This window comes from Penicillium odoratum (assembly GCF_028828045.1).
Source record: "Penicillium odoratum strain IBT 22623 chromosome Unknown utg000005l_segment0_segment0, whole genome shotgun sequence".
NCBI classification, from domain to species: domain Eukaryota; kingdom Fungi; phylum Ascomycota; class Eurotiomycetes; order Eurotiales; family Aspergillaceae; genus Penicillium; species Penicillium odoratum.
In genome coordinates this window covers 6086228-6109312 of record NW_026643147.1, presented here as the reverse complement: position 1 = coordinate 6109312, position 23085 = coordinate 6086228, and the positions used below count along the sequence as shown (strand labels likewise).

General features: G+C 49.8%; 10 protein-coding genes across 10 annotated transcripts; 3 read left to right on the top strand and 7 right to left on the bottom strand.

Moving 5' to 3' along the window:
* Positions 1–625: 625 nt before the first annotated feature.
* Positions 626–2700, top strand: N7520_007866 (uncharacterized protein; the record flags this gene model as incomplete). Its single annotated transcript, XM_057141800.1, is given in 9 exon segments — positions 626–1038; positions 1099–1608; positions 1665–1731; positions 1747–2032; positions 2093–2204; positions 2255–2359; positions 2413–2434; positions 2447–2594; positions 2648–2700. The coding sequence occupies 9 exon segments, from the start codon at positions 626–628 to the stop codon at positions 2698–2700; spliced, it is 1716 nt and encodes a 571-aa protein (XP_056995806.1).
* Positions 2701–3023: 323 nt separating this feature from the next.
* On the bottom strand, positions 3024–4121 carry N7520_007865 (CCDC174 family protein; the record flags this gene model as incomplete). The annotated part of the gene is made up of 1 exon (XM_057141799.1): positions 3024–4121. One exon carries the CDS (start codon positions 4119–4121, stop codon positions 3024–3026), a length of 1098 nt encoding a protein of 365 aa, XP_056995805.1.
* Positions 4122–4927: 806 nt separating this feature from the next.
* Positions 4928–6116, top strand: N7520_007864 (homoserine dehydrogenase; the record flags this gene model as incomplete). Its single annotated transcript, XM_057141798.1, has 2 exons — positions 4928–4958; positions 5038–6116. 2 exons carry the CDS (start codon positions 4928–4930, stop codon positions 6114–6116), a joined length of 1110 nt encoding a protein of 369 aa, XP_056995804.1.
* Positions 6117–6229: 113 nt separating this feature from the next.
* Positions 6230–7287, bottom strand: N7520_007863 (heme-dependent oxidative N-demethylase family protein; the record flags this gene model as incomplete). Its single annotated transcript, XM_057141797.1, has 2 exons — positions 6230–6364; positions 6514–7287. 2 exons carry the CDS (start codon positions 7285–7287, stop codon positions 6230–6232), a joined length of 909 nt encoding a protein of 302 aa, XP_056995803.1.
* Positions 7288–7890: 603 nt separating this feature from the next.
* Positions 7891–8351, bottom strand: N7520_007862 (uncharacterized protein; the record flags this gene model as incomplete). The annotated part of the gene is made up of 2 exons (XM_057141796.1): positions 7891–8229; positions 8286–8351. 2 exons carry the CDS (start codon positions 8349–8351, stop codon positions 7891–7893), a joined length of 405 nt encoding a protein of 134 aa, XP_056995802.1.
* Positions 8352–10549: 2198 nt separating this feature from the next.
* On the top strand, positions 10550–11969 carry N7520_007861 (phosphoesterase superfamily protein; the record flags this gene model as incomplete). Its single annotated transcript, XM_057141795.1, has 2 exons — positions 10550–11110; positions 11175–11969. 2 exons carry the CDS (start codon positions 10550–10552, stop codon positions 11967–11969), a joined length of 1356 nt encoding a protein of 451 aa, XP_056995801.1.
* A 293-nt stretch (positions 11970–12262) lies between these two features.
* N7520_007860 (putative DUF221 domain protein) lies at positions 12263–15210 on the bottom strand (the record flags this gene model as incomplete). Its single annotated transcript, XM_057141794.1, has 2 exons — positions 12263–15073; positions 15130–15210. The coding sequence occupies 2 exons, from the start codon at positions 15208–15210 to the stop codon at positions 12263–12265; spliced, it is 2892 nt and encodes a 963-aa protein (XP_056995800.1).
* A 970-nt stretch (positions 15211–16180) lies between these two features.
* On the bottom strand, positions 16181–17385 carry N7520_007859 (fructose-bisphosphate aldolase FBA1; the record flags this gene model as incomplete). Its single annotated transcript, XM_057141793.1, has 3 exons — positions 16181–16741; positions 16799–17212; positions 17278–17385. The coding sequence occupies 3 exons, from the start codon at positions 17383–17385 to the stop codon at positions 16181–16183; spliced, it is 1083 nt and encodes a 360-aa protein (XP_056995799.1).
* A 1030-nt stretch (positions 17386–18415) lies between these two features.
* N7520_007858 (putative ubiquitin C-terminal hydrolase) lies at positions 18416–20266 on the bottom strand (the record flags this gene model as incomplete). The annotated part of the gene is made up of 1 exon (XM_057141792.1): positions 18416–20266. One exon carries the CDS (start codon positions 20264–20266, stop codon positions 18416–18418), a length of 1851 nt encoding a protein of 616 aa, XP_056995798.1.
* A 1067-nt stretch (positions 20267–21333) lies between these two features.
* lys1 (saccharopine dehydrogenase (NAD+, L-lysine-forming)) lies at positions 21334–22820 on the bottom strand (the record flags this gene model as incomplete). The annotated part of the gene is made up of 7 exons (XM_057141791.1): positions 21334–21584; positions 21640–21747; positions 21805–21973; positions 22028–22471; positions 22531–22547; positions 22612–22692; positions 22763–22820. The coding sequence occupies 7 exons, from the start codon at positions 22818–22820 to the stop codon at positions 21334–21336; spliced, it is 1128 nt and encodes a 375-aa protein (XP_056995797.1).
* Between the last annotated feature and the right edge of the window lie 265 nt (positions 22821–23085).

Here is a 23085-nt window from a genome sequence, read left to right as displayed (position 1 = left end):
GGTCTCGATCTACATAGCCCCACTATGAATAAACTCTACGAATTAGATGAACTGTGAACCGAGTTCTTCCAGTAGTGTTTAGAAGATTTCTCGCCTCCAGTAGTTCCGAATCCCTGCTTCAGTATGATTGTTGAAAAGAGAATCAGGAGGTAAAATGTGCATGACTTGAATATATGTTTGATACTGTACAGTCAAGCTTCAATGTCACCGCTACTTCGTAGGGCAGAGCTAGTGGGTCACATAAGATGCTTACCTGAACACTCAAAAGTGCTATGGTAAACTTGAGAGCTTCAACCATGGAATTTCGTTCATCACCCGTTTAGAACCAAGGGAATATGGATATTATATACTTTTTCTTATAATATTTGAATACTCGAGTCTCTAAATGTCATGAATTGCACGACATCCTGACGTGCTGGATTCTCCTAGGTTCTTCCCCTCTCCTTCCCCCTCCCCCCACTACGCCCCGCCATTCCCGCGCGACCACGTCAGGAAGCAAGGACGCAAGGGTGGGAGGGAAAAGTAAGAGCCGCATAACCACGTGAGATTGGGTTACTTTTGGCATTTCCCGCACTTTTGTGTTTTTGACTCGATCGAAATTCCCCCATATGGCCTGACCCGCCCCATGGCCCTGCGCACGTATGTTGTAGACGCCGAGGATGCGGCAGCCGGCTTCGCTACCTTTCGTGCCCCTTTTCCTGAATGTACAGCTGAGGTGACCGGTTTAATATCTGATCTATATGCTATCAGTTCCTCATTGACTAGCCTGGAGGCATTTTCGCAAGATGTCCAGTACCGGCGCAATTGGTCTCATGTGCGGCCTGATTTGGACTTGGTGCTAAAAAGCATGAATTATACTATCAAGGACATCTTCGATTATTTTTACCGCCTTGACGATGGCGGGAACACGCCTGAGAACTACAAGATCGTATGGCTGGCGATGGGTAGATTCTTCTGGGATGAGTCGCAGTATACGCTTTCAACCCGCCTAGCAAGATACAAGATTTTCCTCAGAGAACTGGGCGATGTGGCGAAGGAGTATGTAAATCCACTTGTCAATTTCAATCCTATACTAACAGCTGATTGCCTTGTTATCAGTCGACCCCATGATGCGAGCCTCCTTGCAAGTGTTCGCGCCAGCTTGACCTCTCTCCTCAAATTGCAGAACCGTCGCTTCAGTCCTGGTCGCGCAACATTCCAGCCTGAACCGGAGATTCCTCGAATCCCTAGTCCCGTTTCTCGTCCCATCTCTCGTCACGCATCTCGTCCCATCTCGCGTCCTCCATCTCGAGGCAATATCGTGGAACCTCAGAGCCCGATTAGCCCGATCAGCGACCGCGATCAACGCAGACGCCGGTCATTTGAGCGGTCTCGACCATTGAATCTATCCCCTCAGTCTCCTTTGTCGCCTTCTTCTGGCACTGGTACTTTCTCGGATAGTATTCCTCCTTCCGTCCCTGAGGCCCCACACTCGCCATTGACAGGATCAGCATCTGCCACTACAACGAATAGCCACTCTACTCAACACGATACCTTAAAGTACCATTGGGTCAGAGATATTTTCAGCAGTTATGATACGGAGACTGCGCTTCGAAACGCACCGGAAAAGTAAGAGTTCCTCGTGCTCTACTCTGGGCTGAGATAGCATCCTAACACTGCTACAGGGCGGGATGTTTCGCCAAACCTCACAAGGGGGTCAAGGAGGTTCTCAAAGAGGGCGGATTTGAGCGGGTTCTTCAATTGTAGGTCGCCCAGATGATCAATCCCGAAGTTTATATCCCTGATTGTCATTTTCCAAGGGTCTTTCATGACGAGTCGGGGATGACCATCTACTTCTATTTGCGGGATCAAGACCACCGCGCTCGAATGGTGTGCAAGATACCCCACCGTTCTCGACCCAGCGAGTACTTCTGTATGCCCCTGAACATGCTGGAGGTTGTTCGAGCAGGCTCTACGCTTCAGCTGTGCCGGAGAAGAAATGCAGGCAAGGAATTGGTCTTGTGGGCTCGTCTGAAGTTCACGACAATGGAATGTGAGTGCCATCTAGATGATCAAAAGTTCAATTGAGATAAAGCCTAACCATGGGTTCTAGGTATGGTTGTATTTTTCTGTTCATTTTTGGCTCTTCGCGCTCAAGATGCTGGTCATCCGATCGACGACATTCGGGATCACGAATTGGATGACGAAGAGGAGCTTTTTGGCGGGTAGGTCAACCTAGTTCTGAATGAGCTTCCAAAGTACTAATTGCATCAAGCCAAATCGTTGATGATAGCTATCTTCATGCTCTACGTGTTTATCAAGATAAGACCTCTGGGGCTGTTCGACTACAGGCGTCTGTTCACAAGGGGACTATGGATCGGTAAGTTCGAGTCCCGAATTCCATATTTACCGACTCTCATCATTTTCAAATAGTACTCCTGTCTGGACTGCATTCGTTACTCATCAGCTCAACCGACGGGGCTGGTTGAAGGTCGTGGACACGCGAACTGTGTTAGTGCGTGATCTAAAACTTACCATCCTTATGTCGACAGACGACTATAATCCGCCTACGACGACCCGTGGAGAACATATCTTGAAGTTTTCTTCTCGTAGTGGTACGTCCTTCTCCCTCAAACTCTTGTTTCTTTGACTAATAAATCTCATCAAGATGCTGAAGACTTCGTGGACATAATGGATGATATAGCGGCGAATATTCGTTAGACACGTCGACTGACACTTGCCCTACAAATGACCTTTGGGCTTTTACGACTGATAATATATGCTGATATGAATGTCATGATTAAATCAAAAGTTGGTGTCAATTGGAGTCGAGTCGCGCTTGATTTTCTTTATGCCTCGGAGCGATGAATTTTGACGCTTTATTTGCTTGTGCTGGCTTCCAAGACTCAGTGCAATCTCATTATTCTATATCTTGAAATATCAGCGCCTGGCAATCGGTTGCAGTCTATTCATTGCATCCGATATTATATAAAAAGCCTGTACATAGTGGGTATCGCTTCGAAAAAAAACTTGGTATAAAGCCCTCATGCCGTAGGTTGGTTGGATATGAGCCCATCATTCGAAAGACCCTTCAAAAGCCGCTCCGTCATCCTCTTCTCTCGTAACTTGGCTAGCTCCCTCTTCCGGTGATTAGTCCTCTCCTCCCACTCTGCCCTTCTATGCACTCTAGCTTGTCGCTGCTGCTCAGTTTCCTCCCGTGCCATCAACAAATTTTCCATCTGCCTCTGCCGCTCTTTCTGATCCCCTGAGAATGAATAAAACCCAGTACCCCGATTGCGCACTTCCGCATCGGCATTATAGTGCACCTCTTCCGGTGGCGTGGCCGACCGATCTCTCCGCGCAGCAAGCTGGGCCATCTGCGCCGCTATTTTCTCCTCGGGATTAAATGCCTCCGCTTGGACCGTGACTCCGTAGATCAAATTATCCGGTCTCGCAGGTTGCCAGCGCTCCCGAGTCTCACGGCCCTGAATTGCCTCTTGCTCCTTCGTGCGCGCTGCAAGGGCAGCTTCTTTCCTCGTGCCGCGACGCGTGCGCCCAAATTCATCTTCATAGGATATCTGTGACGCATTGTCGTCGTCTGAATCGTCATCTGAGGTATCTACCGGGGATCCATCACGGTTGCGTTCTTCGTCTATCCATTTGCGATCGAAGTCTACCAGACCTTCTTTCTCTTTGCGCCGTAGTCGAGAATAGTAATCTTCCGCTCGTGCCTTTTTGTGGGTGAGACCATCTTCCTCATCACTGCTTTCGGCTGCAAGGTGTGATCCCTTCTTCATGTCGTTGTATAGGCGCACCTTCGCTTCCATCTTACGCTTGGATCGACCGAGTGTGGCTTCATCGACTGTGCCGATGTCCTTGCTGCTCTTGTGGACTTGTTGGGTGTAGCCGTCATCTTTGAGGTCGGAAGCTACGCGCTTCTCGGCTCCCTTGTTGGATTTGGCGAAGAGATCGGTTTTGGGGGTCTTGGATGGGCGGGCTCGACCGCGGGTTGTGCTGGACTCTTGGGCGATGAGAGAAGATAGTTGGGAAGTGAAGGCCAGGTTGGATGAGTTGGAGATATCGGGTCCTTTGGTGGATTTGGTACGGCGTTGTCCGTATAGAGAGGATTGATCGGAGGCCATGGCTGTGCGCTCTTGTCGACGATGAACTGAAAGTGATGAACTGGAAGTGATATGGAATTCGATAAGAGATAAGAGATATATAGAAATAGGTCTAACCTAATTAGGACAGCTCGCCCAAGGGATTCTGCTATAGTCTGGGCATGTATGTTTGGCAATAACGCAAGTGATTGAATTCAGAATAACTCTTTATTACGATGACGATACTCAGTAGGAGATATATGGGGATATCTGGTTATCATCCATGATGAATCAGCTTATAAGTTTAAATGTCATGAGAATACTAGGTAGCAAATACATCAAGTAGAATATTGTGGATCAAAAAGGTACACCAAGATTACAAGCTCGTAAAAAGTAGTAAGATTATGCATAATAAGCAGGCATTTAACTGAGTGAACATAAAGTATAGACTGTGTAGACCTCAAATGTATAGAAACAGTTAAATGCCCCGCTACGCTTACATTGCCTAAAATCTGCAAAGCCTTGTAATCTATAATCTTTTACACACGAGCCAAAGATTGAAATGTGTCCGGCAAGGATTGAACAGTCGGCTACCGGGGGGTTTATGATATTATCTCTCAAATTGCAAAATATCAGGGAGAAATGGTAAGAATTGGTAACTACCTATACTGTCAGTGGGAATACATAACTCCGGGCCGAGTCCGCTAGTTTAAACTGAGTCAAGCAGATCATCTCCCAACCTTTACATCTTACAGCTCAAACTCAAGTCGATCTCGCCGTTTACATATTCGGTCCTTTGAAATACTCCATTTCAATTTAAATACAGAGAATTGATCAATTGACTCAACATGTCCAGCCCTGTCTACCTCGGTGTTGTTGGTATGCTGCCCCTCCATTTCAAGCCTCAAGCCTCAAAATTGAAGGCCACAGCATCACCAAATAATACTAACACCTCCAGGCGTTGGTGGCGTTGGCACCGCATTCTTGTCCCAGCTTGCTCGTATCCCCAATGCCCCCCAGCTCGTTCTCCTCGCCCGCTCCTCGCAGACCCTCCTCGCTCCGACACCGGCGTACTCCCCCGCCATCCCCGCGGCCGACTGGGCAACTGCCTCCGCCGCGCCCTCGCTCACCAAAACCGGCGCCCTGCCCGCCGAGGAGATCGCTAACTACCTCGCCTCTGCTCCTGGTCGCGCCATCCTGGTCGACAACACCTCCGACATCAACCTCGCCCGCTCTTACCCCACATTCCTGAAGAAGGGCATCTCCGTCGTCACCCCGAACAAGAAGGGCTTCTCTGATGACCTGTCCCTGTGGAAGGACATCTTCGCCTCCGCTGCCGAGGGCAAGGCTCTTGTCTACCATGAGAGCACCGTCGGTGCCGGTCTCCCCGTTCTGTCCACCCTGAAGGACCTCGTCGCGACCGGTGACGAAGTCACCCGCATTGAGGGTGTCTTCTCCGGTACCCTTTCCTTCCTGTTCAACACCTTCGCCCCTGCTTCCGGCTCTTCGGATGCCCAGTGGAGTGCCGTTGTCGCTCAGGCTAAAGAATTGGGCTACACCGAGCCCGACCCTCGTGATGACCTGAACGGCATGGATGTTGCGCGCAAGCTCACCATCCTGGCCCGTCTGGCTGGTCTGGAGGTGTCTCGCCCTGACTCTTTCCCCATTGAGTCGCTCATCCCCGCTGAGTTGGCCTCGCTGCCTTCTTCTTCGGAGGGTATTACTCAGTTCATGACTCGTCTGCCGGAGTTCGATGCCCAGATGGCCGAAGTCAAGAACACTGCTGAGAAGCAGGGTAAGGTTGTGCGTTATGTTGGTAGCATTGATGTTGCCACCAAGGCTGTCAAGGTTGGCCTGCAGTACTTTGATAAGGATAGCTCTATCGCTGGCCTCAAGGGCAGTGACAACATCATTAGCTTCTACACCAAGCGGTACGGTGCCAACCCCCTTATTGTGCAGGGTGCCGGCGCCGGTGGTGAGGTCACTGCCATGGGAGTGTCCGCCGATCTCATCAAGGTGGTCCAGCGCCTGCAGTAAGCAAAGTACATTGAATAATGATAAAAGGGGATATGGATATAAAAGCTATAAAAATCCGATGAATGAAAAGACAACGATGGATGCGATCATGCTATATACTCTCTACCATACTATCAAGACCTTAAAAACTCCTTAACAGCCTCCCCCCAGTAATCCCCTCTCTTATAGGCATGCATACCCGGCACATTCCCCTTCCTAAGGCCATCAATAGCCACCGCAAACTCCTCTCCAAGACCCTCATCCTTGATCTGCTGCACCGGGTAGGTATATGTATGAAATGAAAAGATAATAGCCTTAGAAGTCGGCAGTCGATGCAAGGTCTGACGTTCGCATCGCAGAACCGTCTATACTCGATCAGCAGGAAGATTCCACGCCTCAAAAATAGAAACCCACGAACCTTATCAATATTCAGCTCCTCAAGCCGAAGAGCCTGTTGTCCCATATCCTCCTTCTCACCATACTCGTTACCCTTAGAGCCAGACCCGTGTGACCCATGCACAGATCCAAAAGCCGCAAACAACTCCGTCTCCGTCGTCAGACCCCAATTAACCCTCTTAACAAACCTCCCCACCTCAATCTTCGCAAAGAACCGATCCATACTCCGCTCGATCTTCTCCTTATACCCGGGCACAGGCATATGGATATCAGCCAGGCGCAATCCAAGCTTCTCGCGCGTGTTGAAACCCGACGGGAAACATGTCGCATAAGCCTGAAGTATGTATTTCGGTTGATCAACTGGGGCTGAGATATCCGGAAGAAGAATGAGGAATTCCTCGTCGACGGTTTGTGCTAGGATCTCCAGTGCGCGGATCGTGGGTGTTTCTGGGTGGAGATTTGTTGGCCATGATGTGCCTGTTATTGTATTTTCGAAGATTTCAGGCGTTTTCTCGGTACTGGACTGGAGTTTGAATATTCCCGGGTATCGAGATGGGAGATATGTTCCTAGGATGAAGGAGTATAGCTCGCGGACTGCGGAGTGGGTTCTTGGGTCTGCTGTTGATGTTTCGTTGACTGCGACTACGATTTCGTGGTGTTGTTCGAGAAGCTGCTTTCGGAGTGCGAGTCGGTCTTGGTATGTTTTGTCTATGGTGATGAGGTCCGACGGATCCAGATTCTCGATTGCTGGGATTATTAGCTGGTTTCTTGTGGTGGATGATAGGTTTTTACCCATGGTCAAGTTATACTTTTCCTTTCCTAGGAATGGACGGAATTGAAGTGGTTCTGTGTTTTTCCAGTCGAAATCTTGTAAAGGTGTGATCACTAGGTGGTTTTCCGTCTGGTCTTCATTGTGCACTCGTCGGAGCCAACAGTACCAGAGGCATAATCCTACTACAAGGGCTCCGATTAAAGAGTGGAGAGTTGACAACTCATGTTCGGTGATCAGGTTCATCTTCTTGTCTCGATAGTCTATGCACCTTCTCCAAGGCTGTCATGACCTGGATTGAAATTATGTATGAGTCAAATCTGGATCGCAATCCGCAACCATGGATTGACTCCGCAGACCGAGGGAGGGGTTAATATCTAGATAGGCAATTATATCCCTTCTCCACTTTGACGTAAATTTACTTATCAAATTCACATTTGAATGGTAAAAGATATTTACAATAAGTAATAGACTACGAACGCTCATCCCAGATAGCATACAATCCAGGACATAAAAAAACTCCCGATTGGGCAAGTCAACGCCATGCGCGCTATAAACCTACGATTCAGAGCATAAACAAGACATGATAAGCATATAAACATTCGGACTTGGGAAAAAAGCGTAGATTGGTCATGCCCGCCCAGACGCTCTAAATTTAACCTCCCCGCTAGCCTTTGAATGAGCCGCGTCGGTGGTAGGTATATTCTCTTTCCCTTTCTTCTCATCTGCCCTCGCGTCGCCCGAGTGTTCTTGACCGGTATCGGTATCAGTCTCCACGCCACGCAGTCCAAACGCTCGTCGTTGTCCGTCAGGTCGTTCGTTCAGACTTGGTGCACGGGGTCGCTGCTGGCCACGTGCGCGTCCGCCTATCCAGGGTAGTTCCCACAAGAGCATTCGGTAGAGCCACAGGCCTGCGTCAAAGAGAATGAGCGCGGCCCAAGGGACGATAGTGATGAGGCCGAGGAGGAACTGGGGGGAGTAAAGAAGGTTAGCTGGGGACAAGACGGTGTAGAAAGGGCGCATACAAAAATCCGCACTGCCCAGCTCTCGACCTGGATAAGCTGCGGTGGGAGGATGGAATACCACGCCATGTTTTTTCTGGTCGCAGAAATTTTCCAGGAGCTGGAGTAGTGGTCACAAGCGCGATATGTTATATCCTCTCCGTTTGTAGCCGCTAGGTCCGGCGGTCTCTCAGGCTGGATTCCTCGGGCGTGGGAGCTGCTGCTTGTTGGTAGTTATTGCTCAGGGGTTCCTCCCATTTCCAGGGTCAGGGATATCTGGGCAGTAAAGACTGTCTTCTGGGTACAGGATATTCCAAGGTGCAAATGTTCTGTTGTGTGGAGGCAAGCGATGTATCAAATCCCCGGACACCCCTCCCCGCACGGTCCCTGAGGAAGGAGAGAAGTGGATCGGATGCAGAGGAAAGGCGATGTCTGGCGAATAAGTTTAATCTCCAGAGCGCTTCATCAGGGAATTAGAGAGAAAAGAGGAGCGACAAGAGCTAAAAACAGTTGGTGATCAGGAACGTGTGGAGGTGCGGGAAAGCGGGGACCGAGGCCCGATCTGATGTCCTAATTAGGAAACTTGTCATTAGGAACAGTCCTGTGGCAACATTGAGCTTAGTTATGCACAGCACATATGGTCTAATGGCCTACAAGTATTTCTTCGTCTGGAAAGTATGAAACTGCATCGATCATCTGTTCACCGGGGTTGGTCACGTAGAAGATCCAACGGCGGGCTTCTACTCAAACTCGTGGACAGAAGAGGACTAAGCAGCAAAAAGCGAGAGGCAGAAGATTCCGCGAAAATGGAGTCCCGGTCGGAAGAAGAAGACTTAAGGGTATGGAGTACTGAATCTGGAGGTTTTCTCCAGATGCTATTATTGCGGTTAGAGCTAGCAATGGTGGATTTGAAATAATGTTGAAAAGCATCAAATATGAGTTCATAACATTTAGTTTCCCATTTCTCCCTCTTCAACGCTTTCCTCTCTCCTACCAATCTATTCACCAGGCCGTAGCTTGACCCTTCCGACAAACGCGTTTCAATGCTTCGCCTTGGCAGATCTGACTGACGATGACGAGGATGAAGTTTTCGATAGCCTGGAACATGCATGTCTATGGCATGGATTCAACGTGACTGGCCGAGCACTACTGGTATCCTTGATAACCTTGTAGTGAAATGGTATTTGCGGCTCTGTCTGCTATGCTTGGTCTCATATGGAATGCGCAAAATGTCGTCCAATGTAGCTTTTGATACGGATGGGTGGATCTGTTCTTATTGCCAAGATAATGGACAGTGTACTACGCTTAAAATAACCGAGCCTGTGATGAAGAGCCTGGACTGAAAGCATGCAGTGTGGTTTATGGGGTAGAAATCACATTTTCTCTGTTGCACCTCCGAAGCTACCGCCACGCTCCACAGATCTTCCATTATGCGATATTCTTCAACAATGTGTTTTCCAATCTTGCATATGGGTTTGATGAGAAGCTCGATTTGACAACCAAATTATCTGTTATTTTCTCTGCTTCCAATCACAACCGTCTCAAAGCGGTGCGCCAAATAAGGAGATGTTCATTCGCTGCCAAAAGATATCACACCTTCGGAGTGAAGTCCGTAGTGTATGTATATAATGTAACCCGGAGATAGAAGTACCAATCACCATGCTTATCAAAACCACGGGCTGACCGTTAATCAATCAGACTAAAGGCTTAAATAATTAGCAATTTACTGGTTGGGTTTAGGGTGACGGTTAGTGCCGCCAGTACCTTTCTTGGCAGTTTATGCAGTCGATCTATACATCGGCGGGGAAGATGGGGGTAACGTACATAATTGGATTGCCAAGTGTTAGGGCTTTAGAAGCAATTGTTCTAATACTCACAATCAAAGGATCCTTATGCTATCTAAAGATATTTACAATGTCCAGCATGATTATGGCCGAATAATGACCCGGGACGGGGATGCATAATCTACATTGTATACGTTGACCTTGAGGTAACCGGCATTGACTAACTAGTTTGAATTTGTTCAATCTGATTATGCCCGTGGCCCCTGGAATCAATCTCATTGGGGCATATAAAACTCGGGTGAAAAGCGTCTAGATCTTGGCTGTCTCCCCTCGAAATGCTCTGTTCACATTATATGACCCACGTGTGTTAAGTCTAATTTCCCCAATGCAAACCATACATGGGTCTGAACGTCCTGCAAATAGGTATAAAAGCACCACCTGTGGACGCCATTAATCGAAATGTATCTCTTTCCAAAACAGAGCAATTGATCTCCAAATCTGATCATGCATCCCAGCGCTCTTGTCGGTCTGTTGGCCTTTGCTGCTGCGGCACAAGCCATCCCAGCGAACCCTCACCAAGCGCACTCCGCCTCATCAATTTCCAACCTCAAGTCCAAGATCAAGAATGTCGTCGTTCTCTGCATGGAGAACCGCTCACTCGACAATCTTCTTGGTGGACAAACCCACAAAGGTCTCGAGAACCCCATCAACAATGGCCCGTACTGTAACCCGTACAACGTGACCGATCCTTCACAGGGACACCACTGTACCGAGGCACGGGACTATGACTCCGTCACCGATGATCCCAGTCACGCTGTCACCGGGAACACAATGGAGTTCTACAGCAACTGGACCCCTGATAACAAGCTGATTGCCGAAGGCAAGCTGACACCCAACAACAACGGGTTCATCCACGAACAGATCCACAACTACGGATCCAAAGCAAACAAAACCCTTCTCGCAAAGCAGGTCATGAACTACTACACCGAAGAAGAGGTCCCAGTCCTCACATCCCTGGTTCAAAACTTCGTGTCCTTCAACCACTGGCACTCCGATGTCGCAGGCGTATGTCCCAAAACCCCCATTCCAAGTGCCTCTAATGCATGTACATTCCAACTAACTCAACCAGCCAACGGATCCTAACCGCTTCGCCCTCGTAGCAGGCACATCAGCCGGCCACGGCTCCAACGACGACTCATTCGGTACATACGCCTTCACCCAACGCTCAATCTTCCAACAACTCGGCGAAACGAACCACACCTGGCTAAACTACTGGGACACAGCCGGCGGCACAGGCCCAGAAGCGCACTGGTTTGCCTGGACAAAAGCAACTGACAATGAAGACAAAGTAGTGCCCATGACGCAATTCTACACCGACGCAGCAAGCGGCTCCCTGCCCGAGTTCTCATACCTAAACCCCTCCTGCTGCGGTGTCGGTACAACATCCATGCACGACAGCGGCCTGATCTCTGACGGCGAGGCGTTCATCAAGAAGGTCTATGATTCGCTCCGCAGTGGGCCGCAGTGGAATGAGACGTTGTTCGTGTTGACTTTTGACGAGACGGGTGGGTTCCATGATCATGTTCCGCCGCCGTTGGCGGCTAGGCCGGATAATTTGACTTATACGGAGACTTCGCCTAATGGAGAGAGTTATACGTACGAGTTCAATCGGTTAGGAGGTCGGATCCCGACGTTTTTGATCTCGCCTTGGATTTCTAAGGGATTTGTGGAGCAGAAGGGGACTAATAATGTGGGAAAGACGGTTTCCTATTCTGCTACTTCGCTTTTGAGGACGTTGGGATATCTTTGGGATTTTGCGCCGTTTAATCCGCGGGTTGATGAGGCTGCTTCGTTTGATCATTTGATCTTGAGTTCTCTGCGCGAGGATGCGCCTAGTGCGCTTCCTAGTGCTGTTTCGTTTTGATATGGGGGAGGTGGAAAATCACTGAGTGGTAGATGGCATTGATGGTTACAGTTTTGGTTGATAGAGGTTACTTTGATATGTTCAAAAGATCCGATAATTTATTTTTATTTGTACAGATGAGTCCGAATTTCGCTCTATGCAGAATATTCAAAGGGAAAGTAATCGTGATCTCGTGAGATAGACTCAAACCGCCATCTAAAACCGGTATATGAATGTTCGCCAAAAACTGTACAAAGAATGAAAACATATACATGGTTTACTTAGTCCTCAATATCCAGCGAGGATGGGATCCACTACCGTGGTGCCCGATAGGCATCATACGATGTGTATGTGTAAGGGTTATACTCCTCCTCCTCTCCCTGTTGTTCAACAGGACCATAGCCGCTGCCCCCAGTACGCCAGCGATCAAGCGCATTGGCATCGGCCTGCGCGGGTGGTTGCGCACTGCTGAGGAGTTGAGTCTCACTCTCGTTGGAGTGGTGATACAAGCCTCCACCGACATCATTGCCACTGTCGCCCCGCGAAAGTGGAACACGGAATGCAGGGTGGATAAGGCCTGTGTCATCAGTAGGCCCGTAGCTCTCGTGTACCCTCAGTGCAGACATGGATGGCAAGGACGGGGCAGGCGAAGAAGCACGCGAAGAGCTGGGAGACCAATCGCCGCCCAATGTACGAGGGGTTTGAGAACGTTCTGTCATCAGATCCTCTGGACGGCCGTATATGCCTCCACCGAATTCTTCACGGAAGTCGGCACGGTCCTTGTAGTACGAGAAGTCTAGATGGTTCTCGGGCACAACCTCAAATGGCGCCGGGTCGGCAGCCTTGCCGGGCTGGGACGACAGCATCGGGTTCATGGCGATGTCTGAGTACTCGCCTACCATGTCGCCGCCATCCAAGCGGCCTTGGTAGATCTTCTTGAGCGTTTCAGCTGCACGGGCATGAACCATGGGGGTCATGAGTGGCTTGTACAAGGCCGGGTGACCGAACTTCGCGTTTAGGCGGTCCGCAGCCTTCTTGTCCGATTTGGTGGGACCCAGTGCCTCGGCGTCATTGAGATTGGCGCGGTTGTAGTATTCGCAGTCTGCATCAAAGGTTCGCGAGCAGTAGATTTTGAACCCAATCATGATAAACAGGAGTGGGATGACGCAATACGCCATGGTCCGGGTACCCTGCGACAGGGCGACTAGGGCGATGATAACGTTGGCGAGGATAGTTCCAAAGACCATACGGTTGAATATGGCCAGCCAGAATGCACCGGCAGACTCATTCTTCGTGATAAACACATACATGAGCAGGTATTTCTTCAAAATGGCATCGAAACCAAAGTACAATGCAGTCACCGGCAATACAATCGGCTGGAGAGTGGCGAAGCACATTGCAACAGTAGCATAGTAGAGGAAATAGTTGTAATAGCTCGCATAGTCGAAAGGAGGAGGTGCAGTCCATTCAATTGCTTGACGTGGTGTGGGCGAAAGAAATGTCTTGGCAAACCACACCCAGACTAAGCTGATCATCTGAACGAGATCGATAGTTGCACTCAGGTTGCGCTGCAGGAGGTAGGTTATCCAGAATGGAGACACATTGCAAAGGGCGCTCACCAACTTCTGGAAGAGCGCACTGTCAACAATGGCCTGCCAAGCACTTTCATTGTTGTCGGTATCATCGATAACGGCTGCCACGAATGTCCAGGCAGCGGAGAAGAGCGAGAAAACTATTAAGTTGTTGAAGACAAAGAATGCATACAATTGGCCCATGACTTTCCGCTCACGAGCAGTCTTAGTCTTGCTGCCACTCCGGATCGAAAGGCGTCGGAAAATGATAGGCAGCACCAGATAAACAATGGAAGTCACTGCGGGTGAAAGAATACCTTGAACCGCAGCCCAAACATTAGGATTGGCCGCCAGTTGGGTCTGGAAAGCGGGCCACACGAGACCCAGATTTGACAAGTTGGAGAGGAAGATGGCGATCAGACCGTTAGGAACAACCCAGACCATGGTCAGCGCAGTAACCCAGATGGAGTTGACAAATCGTTTCCACTTGCGTGAGGACTTGGAAAGTGGCAAGTTCTCCCAGATCAGATCACTGGGGCGAGGAGCAAGCCTGACGGTAGTGCCTTTGGGATGCTTTTTTCGCGCCGTCCAGGCAACCGCATGTGCATGTCCGATCTCCTCCCAGCTAGCAAATCCATAGGGCTTTGCATCCCGGCGGTCGATAGAGGCTCGACCATGCTTGATTTGCTCCTCTAGAACCCGGATGCGTACCGTCAGGTAATCAATGGCGTCCACTTTCCCATCCGGATGCTTGTCGCGCTGGCTGCGAGGTGGACGGATACGGGGACGCTTCGCAGGCAAGTTGTCGGGCCGTTTAAGATATTTGGCAAGTATAGACTCCAGCTGTCGCACGGCCTCGTCGTGTTCCTTGATGATACTCGGCAGGTCCCTCACGTTACGACCAATAGCAGCGCGAGGCAAAGCGGCCGTAGGGTTGACCTGGTCTGTGATTCGCAGAATGCCTTCATCGGAGCGATCCGGTGCAGGAATATCGGTGATCATGAGAGTTCGCGCATGAAGACTTCGCTGGTAGTCCGAGCTCTGGAAATACTTTCTCCGCAGAGCCCGCACAGCCCGGTAATTCCTCCAAAGAAAGAAAACCACGATAATATCGAATGCCCAAGCGCATGCCACCTGACTCCATATAGCCATCGTATTTGTCACGTAAAGGGGTGTCATGAGTTCCAACACAGAGAGCGATGAATAGTTAGCGTTGGATTTGCTTTCTGCCAAGTTCACCGGAATCATAATTGCGCAGCCAATAATGCTCATGCAGATGAAGATGTTGCGACACATCTTGATGAAGCGCAAGAAGATAACCGCATCCAATCCAACGGTGTCCACCAGTTGCGCTTCTCGGGTACTGATGACGGGTTTGATCCAGGAGAAGAATCCTTTGCCCACCGGGGGCGGAGCGTGTCTTTGGTCGGCATGTTTGACTTTAGGAGCGTAGACGAGCGAGTGACGAGGTCGGAAAAGGGAGAAGAGGAGAGCGAGGAGAATTGAGATGCCGATGGAGGTGCCTAATGAAGCCCAAATAGAGCTAGTGGTGAACTGTATGACACGCGATCATTAGCGGATATTTGTGATCACCGAGGAACCTAATTTACCTGTGATTTGAAAGGATCCGCAATAAGTTGAAGGAAATCACTGGTCGAGTCCCGCGGCTGTAACCTTTGAAGCAGATCCATTTCGTCCCCAACTCCCAAAAGAAAACGAAGGGAATAATGACGGTCACAGTTAAAGCGAATGACGAAGAAACATGAAGAGCGAGGACCAAGAATAGGTCAAGGGTTCATGAAGCGGGGTGATCAGGAGGGAAGTGAAAAATGATCAAAAGAAAGTAAGACAGTTAGAATGAAAGAAAAGTGGAGATTGATAGGCCTGGATTCACCCTATTATTAGAGAAGTCGATCAGCGGCGTTGCCGATCGTCCAAGCGACCTGCTTATTGTAAGTGCACAATTGTTCTTAATGCTGTGGGTTTTCAAGTGCGTCAACATATTTCCCCAGTCGTCTGTGTACTGTACAGTACTGTTGTCCCTGGTGGCGTCCCCGACGCGTCTGACACTCCATCGGAGACCCATTAATCCAAATTTAATTGGATCAACCAAGACTGCGCCTCGTGGTAAAACCAATCATCGTCTGTAAGTGTGTGGCAGTCTGGAACATTTGGCCATTTTCGGGTCCAGAGTAAACCAGGGTAGCACTGACACAGATGAAGTATCTACTTTGGTTTGGTTCCACTGAAATTTCCTTTGTCGGAGATTCACACATTGATCTTGACACCTGATAATTCAGGCGTCAAAATAATTCAGGCATCAAGGCACCCAGTCATTGAACCCACTCAGACAACGACAGCAATAAGGCACTAAGGCATCACGACATTACCTCCCTCGCATACACGAGAAAGTCTATAACACATGTTTCTACTCCGTACAACATGCTCCTACGCATGACCTTACTCCTTGCTTCAAATAAAATTTCCAAACGGTTAAACCGTGTCTGATATCTTCATTACGTGTCGAATGATATTTCGCTACATACAGTACGCCGACATCCCCAGGCGCCCAAATTTTTTGGCATCATCGCGTAACATGGGAAAAAGAACATAATAACGTGGGGAATCCCTTAAAACAAAACACAATCACGGCATAATTTTTTACAGCTGGCCGGAAGTGTTGAAGTCCTCAAGAGCGACCTGAGTACGCTTGGACATGGTCTTCTCACCCTCACGAACCCAGACACGGGGATCGAAGAACTTCTTGTTGGGCTTGTCGGCACCATCGGGGTTACCGACCATGGTCTGGAGGTAGTCCTTCTTGTTCTGGATGAAGTCCCGAACACCGGACAGGTAGGCGTACTGCATGTCAGTGTCGACGTTGACCTTGACGACACCGTAGCTGATGGCCTCCTTGTACTCCTCCTTGGAGGAACCGGAGCCACCGTGGAAAACGAAAAAGACGGGCTTGTCCTTGGTGGACTTGGTCTGCTCCTTGACGTAGGCCTGGTGCTTGGAGAGCAGCTCAGGGTGGAGACGGACGTTACCGGGCTTGTAGACACCGTGGACGTTACCGAAGCCAGCGGCGATGGAGAAGTAGGGGCTGATATCCTTAAGGGCGTTGTGGATGGCGAGGATGTCCTCGGGCTGGGTGTAAAGGGAGTTGTTGTCAACATCCTCGTTGTTGACACCATCCTCCTCACCACCGGTGATACCGATCTCCTGTTAATGATGTTAGACATGGAACTACGTTTAGAGGGCGCTGAGATCAGGACTTACCATCTCGAGCCACTGCTTCATAGGGGCGGCGCGCTTCAGGTAGGCAGCGGTAGTGTTAATGTTGTATTCGACGGGCTCCTCCGACAAGTCAATCATGTGGGAAGAGTAGAGGGGCTCTCCGTGAAGCTTGAAGTAAGCCTCATCGGCGTCGAGCATGCCATCGAGCCAAGGCAGGAGCTTCTTGGCGCAGTGGTCGGTGTGCAGAACGACGGGGATGCCGTAAGCGGGGGCAATGCTGCGGATGTAGTGGGCAGCGGCAACGGCACCAGCAATGGAAGCCTCCTGGTTACCGTTGGCAACACCCTTACCGGCGAAGTAAGCGGCACCACCCTGGGAAAGCTGCAGGATAATGGGGGACTTCGCGTCGCGAGCAGCCTCGAGGGAGGCAACGACAGTGGAGGAAGAGGTGACGTTCTATTCCAAGTCAGTGACTGCATTCCGGTTGCTGGAGGGGGTTGGTTGTGTTGAGGGGAACATACAATGGCGGGGACAGCAAACTGCTTCTCCTGAGCGTACTCGAAGAGACGGAGAACATCGTCGCCGACGATGACGCCGGTCTTGCGGGAGAGGATCTCAGTGACACCCATTGTGATGAAATGTACAGAATTCGTTAAATTTGGAAACTGAAGGAAAAGAAGAAGGAAAGTTAGAAAGGGGGAATAATATAATTGACACTCCCTTACCGGACGACGAAAGCGGGCAATTTAAAGGAAATGGAAAGGGAGGGGCAAAGTTGGAGGGGCAAGCATCGTCATCGACACCTTCTCACCGGGTTCGGTGGAGCTTACCTTAGGTTGAAACCTAGTGGAACTGAGGTCACAGTGATTTAAGATGATAATAATGGGAGAAGTTTTAGAAGGGGGATCTTCAGTTATATATATCCTTTTTGTAAATCCATCAATTCCTCCGAATCTCTCCGTGAATCGGGCAAGTTACCGTTCGGCCTTGTATAACATCATTAGCCGCGGGGTTAGCATTACCGACTTGATCCCAACATTCTAACATTTTGAAGGTTTTGAAGTATAGGATCACATGGAGTTTTTTAATTGAAAGGATAATTTAAAACTGTTAGGAAGTTTCAAGTAATTCAATGTCATTGAGAGTTCAATTATCAATAACCATTTGATCCCGTTCACTCCGTATTTTGTTCGTAGGCGGGGAACCGAGGAATTCGAGACCATTCGCTTTCCTTCTAACGGCAAAAGTATTTACTCTCCCATATACTTCAGTCTATAGAGCTTCTTTTCAACCAATTACAAGAACTCGATTGAAAGATAGAAACAACGCATCTAGTCCCTCAATCAGGCTGCTCGCATTTGGTCTACTCCATTTCCGGTGTACAATCCGGTTAAGGAAGAGAAAGTGGATCTGCACACTCAGACCTCCTAACTTCGGTGACATCAGTTTAATGGAGCTGTGCCCAGATTTATTGCTATCGTCAATTGCTGGAGAAACCGGCTCAGTCCTATTTATGCATATCAACATCTCCAATCACGTTAATCTGTACATGTGAAAGGCTTCAAATATACAAGACGTTTATCTACAGAAAATAAATAAGATTTCGCAGCCAAACCATACCAAAAAAGGAAAGCCGCCTGCGTTCCATCAAAGGTGTCCCTATGCAACGGGACTGGAATCGGGCCGCTCAATCTCGTAGAATAGCAGGTATACCTCCTTCTGCATGCCCAGCACATCCGAGGTCTTGCATTCCTTAATCTTTTCATCTGAGATCCGCCACCAGCGATCATTTGGCTTGCGCTTTCGACGAAGGCGCGATCCAATCCCCGGGGGGGTTTCCACAGAGGATCGCGGGATGGTCCGAGATGATCGTGGGGCGGATGAAATGCTTGCCCGCCCGAGACTTAACGTCGGACTGCTATCTGAGCTGATCGGTTGGGGAGTTGAGGATCGGGAAAGGTTACTTTGTAACGAGCGACGAGAGCTGGACGTAGTATGGCGGGGTAATGAGGGGGAGAGCTGGACTCCCGATAGAGAGGTGGAGGAGGCTGCAGGGGAGATGTCACTGCCACCTACGTTGTCCGGGCTGAGGGGTCCCAGGCGAGGACTCGGGGCTTCGGAAGGATTCTCACTGACGGCACGACTCTGTGCATACGAGCTGAATGTCCCAGGGGTGGAGAATGGGGCGTAGATATGATTACGACGGAAGGACTCGTAGTGACCGCTGTGATGGCTGCCTTTGTGACAAACAATCGCCAGGAGTTTATACCACGTCTGGCTCAAGATACCGCCCAGGGGGAGTCGTTCGGGAAATGAGACCTTGGCGGCATTCTTGCTGGAGCTACTTCGGTCGAAGATTGATCGCGACAAGTGAATGGCGATGACCTTGGGAAATGCCGTGATGCGCATGTGCCGTGCAATCCGACGCTTCGGGGCAAGATCAGAAGGCGGCAGCTCAATGCCCTCGAGTTCACTTTCTGGGTCCTTCTCCAATGCCTCTTGGATGCGGGCGATCTCTTCACCCAGGCGCTCTTGCTCACTCTGGGAATGCGTCCGAGCCTTCTCCTGGGTCTTCAGTCCTATCGCATGCTGAAGACGGCAATGATCGCAACGGAAATCTTCAATATACTCGGTTTTAAGAAGACCATCGAAGCATGCGTTGAGTGTGGTAGAGCTTTTTTGCGGCACTTGCAGCGTGAGATTGACGAATGACGTCTGGTTCGGTTTATACTGGTAGTGGCAGAACTGGCACTCGATCTGCGACTCCAGCTTACCCTCAAACATAAATCCAGGTTCGTTATCAATCTCCTTGAGTTTGGTATCAATGATAGCCGGTAAGCCATTCGGTGATCCATCATCAATCCGCACCTCTACCCCGGACGGACTATCGGGGACAGCGATTTCAGACTCTGGCGGCGCGCTCAGACCAGCAGGCGCACCAACCAGACCGAGAGCATTCTTCCTTGCGCGCACACCAGCATGATATTCATCACAGAGTCGCTCCAAGATAATCTGTAAAAATTCCTGCGCATCTTGCTGATTTCGGCTGATGCGCGTACGGAACGCGAATTCCAACGACTGGATGAATCCCCGTGCCGAAATGGTCTTCTTATAGATTGGACGCTCGTTCAATCTATCCAACATTTCCTTCAATGCCTGTGTAATCAATCCCTGCTGTAATTCCCGCGCCTTGTCCTGCTTCGCTCCGCGGGACAGCTCATCCTCGCTCGGCACCGCGTTGTAAATCTCCGGCCCGTCCAGCTCACGCCGGTGCAGCTCCCGGTTCAGATATACACGGAGATCGCCCAGGCCAGCCAGAGCCTGGAGCACCGAATTGATGAAGCAGTCATTGGCTAGGTTGGACAAGCCGACTATGCTCTTCTTGCGGTTGTCATCGTTGGACTCGTCACCGTCAAGTGTGTAGTTGGGACCGAACACGTAAAATAGGGCAACGGCTGCGAGGGAGGCGCCGGCCGCGTAGGCGGCAACTGTGGTCGGCTTTTCTTGCATCAAGACTTGTATGGAGGAAGGATGTGCGGTTCGTAGGGTAAGGAAGGAAGTGAGGCGAATCAGCTTGGCAATCCCATGCGCCCCATCGTCAGCTTCAACGGGACAATGGCAGAAAGAGCGTACACAGTAGGTCGAACAAAGTATATATAATACGAAAGTGAAAGAATAGTGAGGTTATAGATTAGCCCTGATTTTCGAGGTCTGAAGAACTGGGGAAACGAAAGAATTCTGCGGGCAGACCGGGGAAGAGAGGGGAGCGGGAGTGGACCAAAGAGTTCATGCGGAGAAAACGGTAGGTTCTCGATCTCAATAACAAGTTCCTGGCACCCATGATAAAAAGGGGATAAGTCCGACCGGGTAATAGACAAAGATTCATGGCATTGGCTACCTTAGGCTAATTAATTCGTTTTCGCCATGCCCAATCTTGACCCCCAACAGGGTCATTTTGGCCAAGACGTACTGAGTCATCTCCCCGCGACGGATCCCTCGGATATCCAGAAATTGGCACCCCCGCATTCATGGAAGAATACCAGGGTTGCTTCGGGGAATTAACAGGAACCTTGAGATGAACTGGGAGAAAGTGTAGATGTTTTGGATTTGCGTAAACCATGGGATGAGGCTCTTTAATTCACGCGAATAGTAGATACTACTCATGGTCTTTGGTACCTCGGTAACCTCGATGGAAATGACCTGAAGATGTTTAGAAAGGTGGAAGGGTGAGGTTGAAATGTCTTGGCTGATGGATGGAAACCAGCTTCCGGGTATCTTCACTTCAACCAGGCTGCCGTCATACAGTTTACAATTTAAACATCTGAGACTCGAAGCAGCATATGTGACATTCAATGTTAATAGATCTAGATACCTACTGTGCTGACCGACCTACGAACTTTTTATTCATACTCTTGTATCCAGGTCTACATATTCAAAGCATGTGTCGTCAATCGAAAAAAAATGTCCCAAAATTTCAACTATGGACAATACAAAGGCTTTTATACTATTCCGTGGCCCCAGAGTCTATCAATGTTCCATCGCATCATTACCTAATATCTAGCCAAGTACAAAGTCGCTTAAGAGCGGAAAGACGCAGGGAGAGTTGCAACCTTCTCCTGGAAGAGCTCCTCCGCCTGCTTCCACACGCGAGCAGTGGTGCGGTCCTTTAGCTGCAGAAGGCTTGGCATAAGAGCCTCGCTGAACTGCTCGGAGCTCTCGCGAGGGAGAAGGGAGGGAAGGTGATCAATGCTGATCACGCTGAGAGGAGGGTTCTCATTGCCAGCGGGCAGAGTCACAGGGACAGTGGGCTTATCGAATGTGGTGGTAACTGCGGTCAATGTAAGTTTGTGTTTCATGCCAGAAATTAAGTACTAGTCACTCACTGGAGTACACAGGCACGGGGTTGAAGGGGTTGGTGGTGTCAGCGCTCACGTCACAGATGACGGACAAGGCACGCTTGGGTGTGGAAAGAGACTCGACGTCCACGAAGGCTACAAAAGGCGAATCATTAGCTAGGCCCGGAGAATATTTCTCATAAGATAACTCACCAGGAATCTTGGAGCTGAGGTAAATGCAGTTGATGAAGATGTCACTGGTGACAATCTCCTCGAAGGGACCGCCCTTCTTGGTCTCGGCCATATCCCACTGAATGATGTTGGACTCGGGGATACCGACATCCTTAGCCAACTGCACGGCACCCTTACCGCAACGGCCAAGCTATAGTTATATTAGCATGAGAATCGCAACTCGATCATTTCAGTGGTTACTCACAGCGCCAATAACGAGAATGGTAGGGTATTTGCCAGAAATCTTCTTGCCAGCCTCAACGCTCTCCTTCACGGACTCGATCAGGAGACCTTGGTTGGCGTAGGGAACCTCACCAGGCAGAGGAGCACCATTAGGGTGGGCCAATTGCCAGGCCCAGTTCTTCACAGCCAACGCAGAGCCGGCGTAACCGGCCGAGAAGCCAAAGGCAGCAACACGGCGGCCGACCTCATCGGTAAGGAACTCCAAATCGAGCAGGAGACCATTGCCACGGTGCCAGCGGCTCAGAACGTTCTCCCAGCCACCTTGTTGCTTGTAGCAGTGGGCAAAAGTGACGTGAACGTGCTCCAGGGGAAAGTCCTCCTCTGGCAACTCCTTGAGACCCAGGATAACGGCGTCCTTGGGAGCATCCTTCACCCATGAACCTTCCTCGACAAGGGGGGCACCAATCTAAAGCCATTGGCATGGTTAGAAGCTTTCTTTGGTGTGGCGAAGGGGTATGGTCGAACCTTGGCGAATTCCTCGTCTATTCAGAGAATGAGTCAATTTAGGTCATAGTAGGGTCAAAACTCGGAGATTGAAAGACATACCATCAAAAATACGTTGAGTAGAGCGTTCGACAGTGACATCATATCCGGCATCGATCAATGCTTTGCAGGTGGTTGGGGTCACTACATGAAGCTGTGAGCAAACAATCACAATCGCCCCTCCGATAACGAAGGAGTAGAGGGCAAAGCTCACAAGCAGACCGAGCCTCAGCGGGCTTGGTCTCAGCACGCAGCCAAATCTTTTGCGACATAGTGAAAGTAGGAGAATTGGAAGAGAATATGGTAAGAATACGCGAAGGGAATAGAATGGGAAGTTCAATAAAGTATGCGATGACACACTGATAGCGGGGTGGGTTTCTCCGTCCCCGGAGCTGTGAGTCAGCCCGATTATCGGCGGCGGTTTTCCCGATTGGGGTACTTAGGGCATACGGAGAAGTATGGGGAAGAGTTCTAGGGTTCAAGGGTTCAGGTCAATGTATGAAGCCTACGCTGACCTACAGTATATACCTAAATAGA